The sequence below is a fragment of the Phycodurus eques genome, chromosome 15, assembly GCF_024500275.1.
Source record: "Phycodurus eques isolate BA_2022a chromosome 15, UOR_Pequ_1.1, whole genome shotgun sequence".
In the NCBI taxonomy this organism is placed as follows: domain Eukaryota; kingdom Metazoa; phylum Chordata; class Actinopteri; order Syngnathiformes; family Syngnathidae; genus Phycodurus; species Phycodurus eques.
In genome coordinates this window covers 22,265,675-22,276,826 of record NC_084539.1, presented here as the reverse complement: position 1 = coordinate 22,276,826, position 11,152 = coordinate 22,265,675, and the positions used below count along the sequence as shown (strand labels likewise).

The 11,152-nt window shown below is 49.8% G+C and overlaps 1 protein-coding gene across 14 annotated transcripts in view; it reads left to right on the top strand.

Moving 5' to 3' along the window:
- The first annotated feature begins 1,909 nt into the window (after window positions 1–1,909).
- garnl3 (GTPase activating Rap/RanGAP domain like 3) overlaps window positions 1,910–11,152 on the top strand; it is a 39,744-nt gene continuing 30,501 nt past the window's right edge. For 8 of the 14 annotated variants that reach the window (XR_009769919.1, XM_061698581.1, XM_061698579.1 and 5 more), the window contains exons 1-2: window positions 8,697–8,998; window positions 9,259–9,328. Coding sequence is in view for 13 of the 14 variants with exons in the window: in XM_061698581.1 (XP_061554565.1) it covers window positions 8,898–8,998; window positions 9,259–9,328 (171 nt within the window). In the remaining variant the exon portion in view is untranslated. Of the gene's footprint in view, window positions 2,067–7,511; window positions 7,751–8,696; window positions 8,999–9,258; window positions 9,329–11,152 lie in introns of those variants that run through there. The other 6 variants (XM_061698585.1, XM_061698582.1, XM_061698580.1 and 3 more) reach the window with 2 other exon arrangements.

The window sequence follows — 11,152 nt, the reverse complement described above, 5'->3', positions numbered from 1 at the left end:
GTTCCGACTTGCCTGCATCATATGAAAAACGGACTCCTGACTTGACTTTCAGCAACGAGCGTGTCGGTTTTTGTCTCAAAACATTCGGCTGGATTCTTCTGAGCCTCGCCGTTGACTCGAAGGCCCTCGCAAAAGCCAAAAGCAAATATTTACACTTCCAGGCGTGCGAGGTCCTGAGCGTCCCTCATGCCGGTTGAGTAAACACAAATCGGACTTTCGGAGGGCGTTAGCGTTTCTGGCGACGTCTCTGCCGCACTCCCGCCGAATTAGCTCGCGGCCGGACGACGTTCAATCAACCGCGAGTCAACTACGTGAAGACGGACGAGGGCGTCGCCGGCCGAGGCGATTCCGTTGAAGGAAACGCTGGAGATGAACGGCGGCGGCGCTCGTTCGGTCCCGGATGAGTCACGGCGGGAGAATTCCTCTCGAATAAACATGCGAGGCCGAGCGGACGCGCGCGCCTGTTCGAAATGTGAACGACACCAGAATGTCCGAAAGCTCCTCAAACGTTTGAAAGAACGGGTTTTCCCGTCCTCTGTTTCTGCACGTTGTGTGTTTCAAACAACCACTCGACTTAATGCCTTAATGAGGTCCGTTTAGCCTAATGCTAGCAAACGAGGCGAAACGCCATAGATGGGCTAGCCAATAGCTAACCAATCCGTTGCATTCGTGGGAGAAAATGTGTCGTTGAATTACAGTCGCTTTTGGGAATGTCCATGATTACAATTTGAGTTACGTTTTTTTCTCTCAAATCACTTCGTCCTTCTCGAGCCGACGCTTGCGATTGGCTCTTTCCGGTCACGTGCCGGCTCGGTCTCAAACGTGACCTATTTTTATCCAAATGTGACCTCGAAGCGCCACCTTGTGGTGCAATCTATCAGTTTGTCTGAGGCTTTGAAAAGGTTCCACTTTCTTCGTGAAAACATCCGAGGGTCCCGTCGATGCAGTCATCAATCAAAACGTCATCAAAGGTAATCAGTTATAGTGGATTACTTTGAGAAAGAAATGAAAATAGTTCCACTGCTCTTCCATTTTCAACAGGGTTTTATTCCAAAGTCGTTCCCTGAAAAGTGCAAATAAGCTTTTCGGCAGTGAGTATTTTCAACGGAAATGTCGGGCTAACGCGCGTAGACAACAATACGCAGGCGTGTATTCTTTATCCTCTGCAAAGAATGATGACTATTGCTGCAGTGCGGTTTACCGGGGGAGTTTTGTCCGGCTCCACGCATGTCCGTATGTCTGCCTTGTACCGCCCCCGGGTGGCCAAGACGCGCCCCGCCAGAAGGAGCAGCCCAAAAAAAGCGCAAAACCAGTTTATTTCTCTCCATTTGATGTCATTTTGTCATGACGTTTTTCTAAAGTGGAGTGCAATTTGTTTTGGGGCGGAGGCTGGAACGGATTCAGAACTTTTCTATACACTTCAATGGCGAATGGTTACGACTGTTATTATGATGATGATGATGATGATTATTATTATTATTAAGTACCACTGAGCTTGCATTGGATTGTGCACGTGTACCTAATAAAGTGGCCACTCTCGCTTTCCTCTCCCTCTCTCCTTTTTCTTTTTTTCCCCTTTTTTCCCTCCCTCTCCGCCGCCACTGTGCGGAGGCAGCGTCGTCGCGAGGAGAAGCCAACCAGCCAGCCGACGACGACGACGACGACCCTCCGCCGCACACGAGCCCGCAGCGCCCCGCGGTCCTCCTCCGCCGCCGCCGCCGCTCCCTCGTGCCCCGAAGCCCGCATGGAGGCGCCGACCGCCCGGCGACGGTGCGCCCGCGTCCGATCCCTCACGGAACCTTTTTGTCCAGTCTGAGGAAGAGGAGGAGGAGGAGGAAGGTGGAGCTGGAAACAAGTCTGCAAGATCACTTTTATCGGGAAAGGTTTTTGTTTTTCTTGCCTTCTCCTTCTTCTTTTTTTTTGGTAACTTTTTGGGAGCGGGGCAGCGAGTTCACCGAGCGCGCGCCCATGAATTCGGAGAAAAATGTTTCCCTCGGCAGAGACAAAGGCATCATGCGGAAGAGAGCGCTGCTTCTCCGCAAGGGCTGCAGCTTCGAGATCACCAGGTAGGACGCAGGCGACGAGCGCCGCTAAGTTGGCCGTGGGCCGTTTTGCGTTTGCCCGCACACATTCTGACACTCCTCGGTGGGTTTTGCTCCCCCAAAAGACAAATCCATCAATCCATCAATCCATCAAACTGCTGCGGTTGTTGCACACCTGACTCTGCAGCAGACCAGATGTCGAGTCATGCTTCTTTTTTTTTGGGGGGGGGGGGGGGGGGGGGGTACCGGCTTGTCCAATCAGGAATGAGATGATGCTAGCCGGGGTATTCCACCTTGAACCCCACCCCACCGGACCCCTGAGGGGGGGGGGGGGAATAAGTGAGCCACCCCTCCAGAAGAGGATCGCGATTGCGTATAGCTGGCACAAGATGGCACCGAAGCACTTAAAACGGGCCGGAGCGCGCGTCTAGCATGTGCACACTGGCGAACACATGTCACATGAACGACCGGTGAAATCATTCGGCACCAAGCAAACCGGCTTCGCGTGAGCCTCGTCGTGAGTGTTAGCTAGCTTAATAGCCTCGATGTTGGGGGGAATGTTGGGGCTCTTTCCAGGGAACATTTGGTTTCTTTTGGGGAAAGGTTGGAGGTCGCTTTAGGGTCAAGTTGGGGATTTTAGGAATAGGTTGTTCGTGGGCGATTGCGGCCGACCGCGCCGTCGGCTGTGTCCTGTCTGGATCTGGCGGTGTTTAATTTTGCTACTAATTCGCAGGATTCATCATGAAAAGGGAGGTGTCGATCATGATCGCAGTCTCACGATTACACGCTCGGGACTCTCGCAAGCTTATTGCAGCTTTCCTTACCTTGCACGGTGGATTGCGAAGGATTGTCCCGCTCGGCCTCCGCGCTCCTAATTTCCCGCTCTTTCGGGCCGGCGTGCAGAGGCGTTCGGAAGAGCGAATTTACCGAGGCGTCTCGTTTCTCGCTTCTCGCTGATGACTTTAATAACTGTGTGCGCGCGTGCGCCCGCATCCTCTCCTCTTTACCGCTCGTGGAGCTGTGCCCGAGTGAGTCACATGACCCGGCAGGCTTCCCGGAAGACGCTCGCCGTCTCGCGGGCCATCGGTTAGCGAGCGAGCGGCACGCGCGCGGGAGACGGGCTAATTCTCCTCGGCGCCAGCGCGTACGAGAGCCTCCGGCCGAGGGCTTTGCGTGTCGCTGCGCGCGTTGTCGTTCCCCGCCTCCTTGCCTCGTTATTCTCACGAGCTAACGTACCGAATAACGTAGCGCACGTATTCTCCCGAGTTAGCGTTTTTACAGACCGCTTACGGGAAAGTTGAAAAAAAATAATAAATAAAAACAAAAAGAATAGCTGCGCCTCACCTGCCCCTGTTATTGCGATTAATAATGCAAAAATCCCAATTTCATCCGAGTAATCAATGGGACGATCGGTAAAATAGTCCAATCGAAACATGTCGAGTACCGCCATGAGGACCAAAAACCAAGAAGCTTTCGGACTCAAAAATCGATTTCATATTATCGTAAGCCACGGTAAAATGATGCAGTTTGAACATTAACGCTGATTTGAAATACAGAAAAAAATGCACTCTAACAACTAAAATTGGACCGAAATAAATGTTTGAAAATGAACGATTAAATGCACGCGCACTGTCCTGCAAAGTTAAATACAACTGAACTGACCTCAACACACACACACACAGAAGTTGAAGTTACTGTCACGTTATACTTGTTATATAGTGGTGGTAGTATAGTTTCCTAATATGAGCAAATTGGTAAGTTGACGCGTAGTGTTTTGCAAATTCTGTGTGAACGAATGAACGGATGGCCCCGCATGGGCGCCGGCACGCGGAAAGCGTCCCCCGTCGCAGAATTTGCAGCCGGCACGCCGCGGAAGTGCTTCGTCGGGTCCGTAATCGCTCCCATATGCCGCCGCAGAGCTCGGCGCGAGCGTGCCACGCACAACTGCGCCTTCGGAAAAATGCACTCAAAGTCGGAGCGGAGAAATGAGGAAGAAGAAGAAGAAAGGGGGAAAAAAAAAAAATCAAATCAAATCAAAAAAAAAAAAAGAAGTCCCGACCCAAGAAACTGATTTGATTGGAGCGCTATGTCAGCTTTGACCGGCGGACGGGAACATCTGCTTCCATTTAGGGCGTAGCGACGTATTCCGAAGGCTGCGAAAACATTTGCCGTTACAGTCGACTGGAGCGAGGCCAGCGTGCGAGGCGGACACGACCGTGGACGCTTTTCAACCGCGGGTGACGCGGAGGGAGCGAGGGTTTGCGTGACCCCGTGACCCCCGCGGCCTCACCCCCCCCCCCCCCCCTTCCATTACGAGTACGATTCCAACCGGAGCTCGCCGCTTCGACTCGCCGACTCAAGAAAGGAAAAGTAGCGGATGTTTTTCCTCGCCTCTTCTACGCCGACGCTCGTCGCTCAAAACGCGCAATCGTTCACACCCGTAAAACCTTTATTCCAATATTCGGTGCACATACAGAAAGTACAAATACTGAACAGATGATGCTGAATGTTATAGTGTTGACAACTAGCAACAAACAAACAAAAATACACAAAGAGTAATAGCAATAACGATATGTATATATAAAACTTGCTTTACTTTTACGTTTTTGTTTCAATTTATTTATTTATTTATTTTTTTTAAACAAGCATTTGGTTCAGTGTCAATGTCATTTTTTGCAAATAGGATGGAAAAATATTTTGGGCCTATTTTATTTTGAAACTCTAATTTATTTCTTATCATAATTTTTCTCTGTGTCATGTTTCACTGATTACTTTTTTTTAACAAGCCTTGGGTTAAGTGTCATTGTTATTGTCATTTTTTGGGACGACCAAAATATTATTATGATTATAAATTGTTTCATGAATCCTTATCATTGGGCTGTAAAGAAGGGTTTTCACCGCTAGAGGGCAGACTCGACCCATATTGCTAAGCCGAGGACAGCATTCAAGTTGCAATGAGCGACAAACAAACCAACAAAAAGAAGAATTCAGCTTTTTCGACTTTTGGCCCGAATTTTGACGCGACCTGCCGGGTCAATCAGCGAAGTTGAAATTAAAGTCAATTTTAAGGTCATCAATGAACATGACGTGAATAATAAAGACAATTTGGAGCATTTAATGAAGGCTTTTATTTGCTCTGGAGTATTTCGGGGAACGTAACGTGTTGTGGCCAACATGAAGCCCAATTTTCGGTGTTTAGCGTTTTTGTAAACATTGAAGACAATTTCAAGTCCTTCACAAACGCAGCGCGCGCGTTTTGATGAACATTTCATATTCGATCAAACTAACAAGAACATTTAAGACCTTTTCGTCTACGTTTCGCGTTTTTGTAAACAATAGAGACAATTGACGGTTCTTAACCAACGTGTTTGCATCAACATTAAAGGCAATTAAGTGCTCTTGACAATCCTAACGTGCATTTTTGCATCCATGAAATTGCACACGCGACGCGCCTCATATTTGGCGCGCGAACGGAGGTCAAAGTTTGCCCGCCTGCTCTCATCGCGACCGATAAAAGCTTCGTCGCGCTCGATGACATTTTCCCGACGACACTCGGCGACCCGCCGGCATTTGACGCGAGGCGGGAGGGGCTTGTTGCGCGCCAGAGCCGATCAGCATTCGGGATTCGAGACGGCTTCCGCTTTCGTCGCGGCGCTTCTTTCGCACGCAAAAGCGTTTGGATGCGGCCGTAAACGCGCCGTTGTGGCTAGCCGGCCTTCTCTGACTGCGCTTGCCGGATACCGGCGACGTCTACGGTGGCCTTAGAGGACCGCAAAGGCAAAGGCAAAGCTCTCTGTTCTTAAAAACGGACTTCATTGGCTTACTTCACCTGTTATTGGACACACGCGAGAAGTAAGGCGGCCATAAGGGCTCAAAAGTCCCCGTTTTGCCAAAGCTGGCCGTGACGAAGTCCAAGTTGTTTCCGCCACCCGCGCGCGCGCGCCCGCCGAACTCGTTCACCGTAAAGCGTCCGCCGACGCGGTGCGAGCCTGGGATCGTCCGCGCTGGCCAGTTCTCACGCACACACGCAAATGTGCAAAAATATTGACGCCTTACTTTCAAAACGTCAAGCTCGGCGTGGAAGGCGAAAGCACTCAATTGATCTGGGAAACAAAGCCCCCTGGTGGCGGATTTGATCGTTGTCAGCAGCTATCGACGGAGACGTAGCGTAAGCTCATATTGACGCCGCCGACGTTCTTTTGGGGGGGATTTTTGTTCCACAACGAATTGCCGCAAACAATTTGACAAGACTGCCGGTGTGGCACTTTCATCTAAATTGAAAGCCGTCAGCCTTCCAGCCGCCCCCCAAAACTCCTTTTCACTTCATAATCACGTCATTGGCGGCGAGCGTTATCTTAGCGACGTCGCCGCGAGAACTAAATGTTTCGTGGCCTAGCCGCGGTCGTCACGCGAAAAGCTCTCGTAACCTTCTCGTTTGCGCCGACGCAAAGGTCACGAGGGCCCGGGGGTCGTCGGCGATTGGCGACGGGCGGGCTGCTCGTCCACGGACGCCGACGGCGGGAAAAGAAAAGGCGCGATTCGAAGCTGTTGACGCGCTCGGGTTGTTGTCGGACGACGACAACACGAAGAAGGGGATGAAAATCGTGTGTCGCGAGAGGTGTTTTCCAGTCACGCACACACGGGGGACGGAGTTTCTGTTGATGAAATATTGATGAGCAGCCCAGCGGCGTGTAGCCTGAGCCGAGAATTCCTGCATGCGCTCGCCTCTACCCGGTTTGTGCGTGCGTGCGTGTAGTTTTTGGCCTTTTGTGCAAGCAAACCTATTTACCTGAGCTCCCATTTCACCTGCGTGTGCGTTGTCTTTCAGTTCACAAATTTCAACTTCGGCTGCCGTGTATCCGAATCGGATTTTTGGATTCTTCTCATACGTATTCCTTTTTTTAGTCGTCATTTGGTTGATGGCTTTTCAATGTGTATTTTTTCGAAGAGGATTTTTCTCGATTTTTTCCCCGGCATCAACGTTCGTCCACTCAATGCCGAAAATAGCCAAAACTTTGACACGCATTCCTTGACATCCTTGAACATATTCCATTTTTCTTTTTCTCTTTTGTTTGTTCCCTTCCTATTCTCTGTGCCGCGCCGCGTGTTCCGGATGATTGTGTTATCCTGCATCCTGGCGTCACTTTGGGCTCCGAGCTGAGTGTGAAGTGCAAAGAGGAGTGGCGTGCTTGACGCCGGTGACGTCACAGGAGCGGAGGGGAGGGTGGGAGCGCGGTGGAGCGGGTGCCTTTTGCACTCCCGCAGAGCCTGTAAAAAACAAAATAGAAAAATAGTGCGGCGTCCACACATGCACGATCGATGTGCGGAGGGGGCGCGCTGGGGGTCGGGGGTCAAAGGGAGGGCGGCATGCGACGCCGCCGCTGAGCGGCCGCACTCTCCTCCGCCGCCGCGGGGGAGCCGACAATTCGGATTGGGTTCTGTTTTTTTTTTTTGGATCAGCTGGTGTCGGCGCCGCAGTGGGTGAAGAAGAGGATGAGGATGAGGATGAGGGTGAGGGTGAGGATGAGGATGAGGATGAGGATGCTGCTCGCTTAGCAGGACGCCGGAGAACAAGGAGAAGAAATTAGAATAGGAGGAGCGGCGGGGAGCTTTCTTTTCTTTTTGTCTTGTTGCGCCAGTTTGTTTGTTGGAGTCGACATGAGCGGCGTGGACCCCGCGTCCACTAAACTGTTGACTTTCAATCAGCGGTAACAACAACAACAACAAAAGCCACCATGTTTTGCCAATTGTGCGTGTTGTGTTTGTTGTCGTGCCGTTGCATCTGTTGCACGCTCGTCTCCGTCTTGTTCGAACACGTGCCGAGTGTGCGTTGCCCTCATGAAAGCGAATTGAGTCAGCGACGCCAAGTTTGGAGGAGCATCGCAAGTTCCCTCTAGCACTTCTTTTTGTATTGGATTTTGTGTGTGCGCGCTGCATGCACACGGACAGCTGCTTCAACATTGATTGCATCTGCTTGACGTCCTCGGCGCAATGTTGCGCACGAGTAGAGCGACATCTTACTCGTAATGGTTCATTCACTGCTAGCGTCAATTTAAAAAACAACAACAACATAAAAACAATTGAAGTCTTCCGCGTCGGCATTTGTGCAAACCACGTTACGAACGTGACCTAGCTTCATGCTAACACGCAATGCAAAGTGCAATAGATGGGCTAGTGGGCTAGTGGGCTAATGGCAACAGATGGGGATGCGTTCCACGCCACGAGATAAACATCCGCAAGAGAAAAGAGAGAAACCGCATATAAAGGGCTTTCTTAAAAAAAAAAAAAAAATCAAAAAAAATCCTTTTATCCCTCGCACATAGTTTTAACACATGTGCACTTCTGAAAACAAACTTCAACGTGTTGAAAAAAAATAACCCTTCTTAACGTATCCCTTGCTGCCTGCTCTCACTCTGTCGGTGTCAAGAAATGGGAGACTTTTGTATCATATCACTTTCACGAAACAAACAAAAATAAGAAGACCCTCTCGCCCGGCCAGTTTCATAATTCTAAACCTTCTGCTACTTTAACAGCCAACAAGCAGGCGTAACTGTATTCTCTCTGCGATATACTGTAGCGGGGGCGCGAAAGTTGAACTGCGATATATCGGTTGGGGGGGGGGGGGTCAACACATCTTTGCGGGAAAGAGGCTTTACGACCTCCTGGAGGAGGATACCCGAAGAGGGTGGAAAGGCCTGAGAAGAAGAAAGAGTGCGAGCTGCAGTCTGGTGGAAGGTTACCTCGGGAAGTAGCTCGGCCCGAGCCGCCCGCCGGTTGCGAGCGGAAGGCCGACGGCCGGAAAACACGGCGACTTTGGGAGGCTCCGAGCGGAAGCAGCCGAGTCAGCGCCGTCGAATGCGATACTCAGCTGCCACCAGCGGAGACGCTGTTGAATCGCTCGCAACTGGAGAAGAAGATAGATTCTTTTTTTTTTTTTCTACCATACACCTACAAATGTACGGAGAAGTAAAAGCGACACACGCTAAAATGAGTGTTTAGGTTGTGTACGTTATGCCAGAGACCTATGCGTTGCACTTTGAACTGCACTATTATTCCACTTTATTCGACTATCGGATTATCATAGTAGAGTTTGATGATCGTCGGATTTATGTGCCTGTGTTTTTTGTTTGTTTGTTTGTTGAAAGAAGCATTCAGGAAGTTGTGTCTGTGTTTGCACCAAGAGATTTATTGTTTACTGAGCGTGTTTGTGTTGCAGCTCGGCCTCAGAGGACCTGGGCTGCCGGCGTGGAGACTTCAGCAGGAAGCACTACGGCTCTGTGGAGCTCGTGAGTCATACCTACGCTACATGATTTCTATTTATAGGCGAGCCACAAAAAGTTGGGAAGATCAGAATTTTCAGTGAAATTTTAGGGTGAACCAAAAATGCACTATACGACCTTTACTGGCGATGTCGATTGTATCCGAACTGGACTGAATCGCTTCGCATCTGGAGTAGCTTCACACAGCACATACGGTGCGTCAAATAAATCCGATTGTAATCGGAGTAAATTACATTGTATATTATACATACTGTGAATGTATCGTATTTCTTGCACTGAATCGAGATCCGTATGCAATCGGCCTCCGTGATGAGATCGCATTGTGTCGTAATTGGAGTGAATCGTATCACAATCGGATTGAATGTCATATTATGTTTTGAGTGACTCGTATTGCGTCTGCAGTAGCTTTATACGTATCATGAATTGCATCGTAATCGGAGCGAATCGTATTGTAATCGGGAGTCGCTTTAGACCTATCGTGAATTGTATCGTATCGTAATCGGAAGAAGCTTTGTACGTATCGTATCGTAATTGGAATGAATTGTGTTGCACAGGAAGTATTTAAATATTGTTAACGTATTATATGGTGGATCGCATTTGTAATTGGAGTGAATCATATCGTATTGCAGCGTAATTGGAGTCAATCGTATATTATATTTACGTCATACTTGGAATGAATTGTGCTGTATCGTAATTGGTGAATATCATCATATTATCACATCATGCATTCACGCATTGAAATTCGAGTGAATCGTATCGTGGACTCAATCGTATTGCATTGGAATTGTCGTGAATCGATAGGTCTTATCACATCGTGTCACGTTCTAATCGGAGCGAATCATACCGTGTCGCATCGCATCGTAGTTGGCATTGGAATTGATGTAAAACATATTGTATTATAATATCGTAGTTGGATTCCATCGCATTGGAATGAGAGTGAATCGTATTGTCATATCACAATCGTATTTGGAGTCAATCGTCGCATTGGAATGAGAGTGAATCGTATTGTGTCGTATGGAGTGACTCATATTGCATCATATCGTAATTGGAATGAATTGCGTCGTACGGGAATCGGAGTGAATCGCGAACGGGCGCTGGAGAGATTAGCGCGGCGCGAGGAGTCGCTTTGTACGGCGAACGCTCGCTTTTCGTCACGCCGCTGGTCCGGATGGATGGCCGGACGAAGGGACGGATGGACAGACGGATGAACGAATGAGTGGATGGACGGATGAACGAACGGACGGATGGACGGGCAGCGGCGGGAGAGGTCCGGTGGGCCGATGAGTCACGATGCGCTGGGCGCGGTCCGGCGCGCTCGTGCTGTTGCCGCCTCCTTCTCCTCTTCTTCCTCCGTCTTGTTGTTGTGAAGCCGCCGGCGCGAAAGGAAGAAAGCGAGAACGCCGTTGCGGTGGACAGCCGAGCCGTCGAGTCATTGTCGCTTCTTGTGGGCGGGCGGCCGGTTCGCACTGGAACAACGCTTCCGTCGAGGAGGCTCCTTTCTGGCCCAGATTAGCGTCGAGGGGAAAACGCAGGCTGTCAATCAACACCGACAGAGTGCCGCCTCATGTTGTGCGCGCGCGAGCGTGTGTCAGTGTGTGCGTGCGTGCGTGCGTGCGTGTGTGCGTGCGTGTGTCACAGAGTGCTGAGTAGTCGGGATGAGGTCACTGACGGCCTTAAAAATACATAAATAAATAAAACATGCAAAAGTTCAAATGTCGCCGCACAGTAAAACGACAGGACTGCTAAAATTGAAAAAGAATAATCTACCTCGCTGTCTTATTCTTCTGCTCGTTATAACAATCAATTCATTGATTGATCATTTTGTTCATT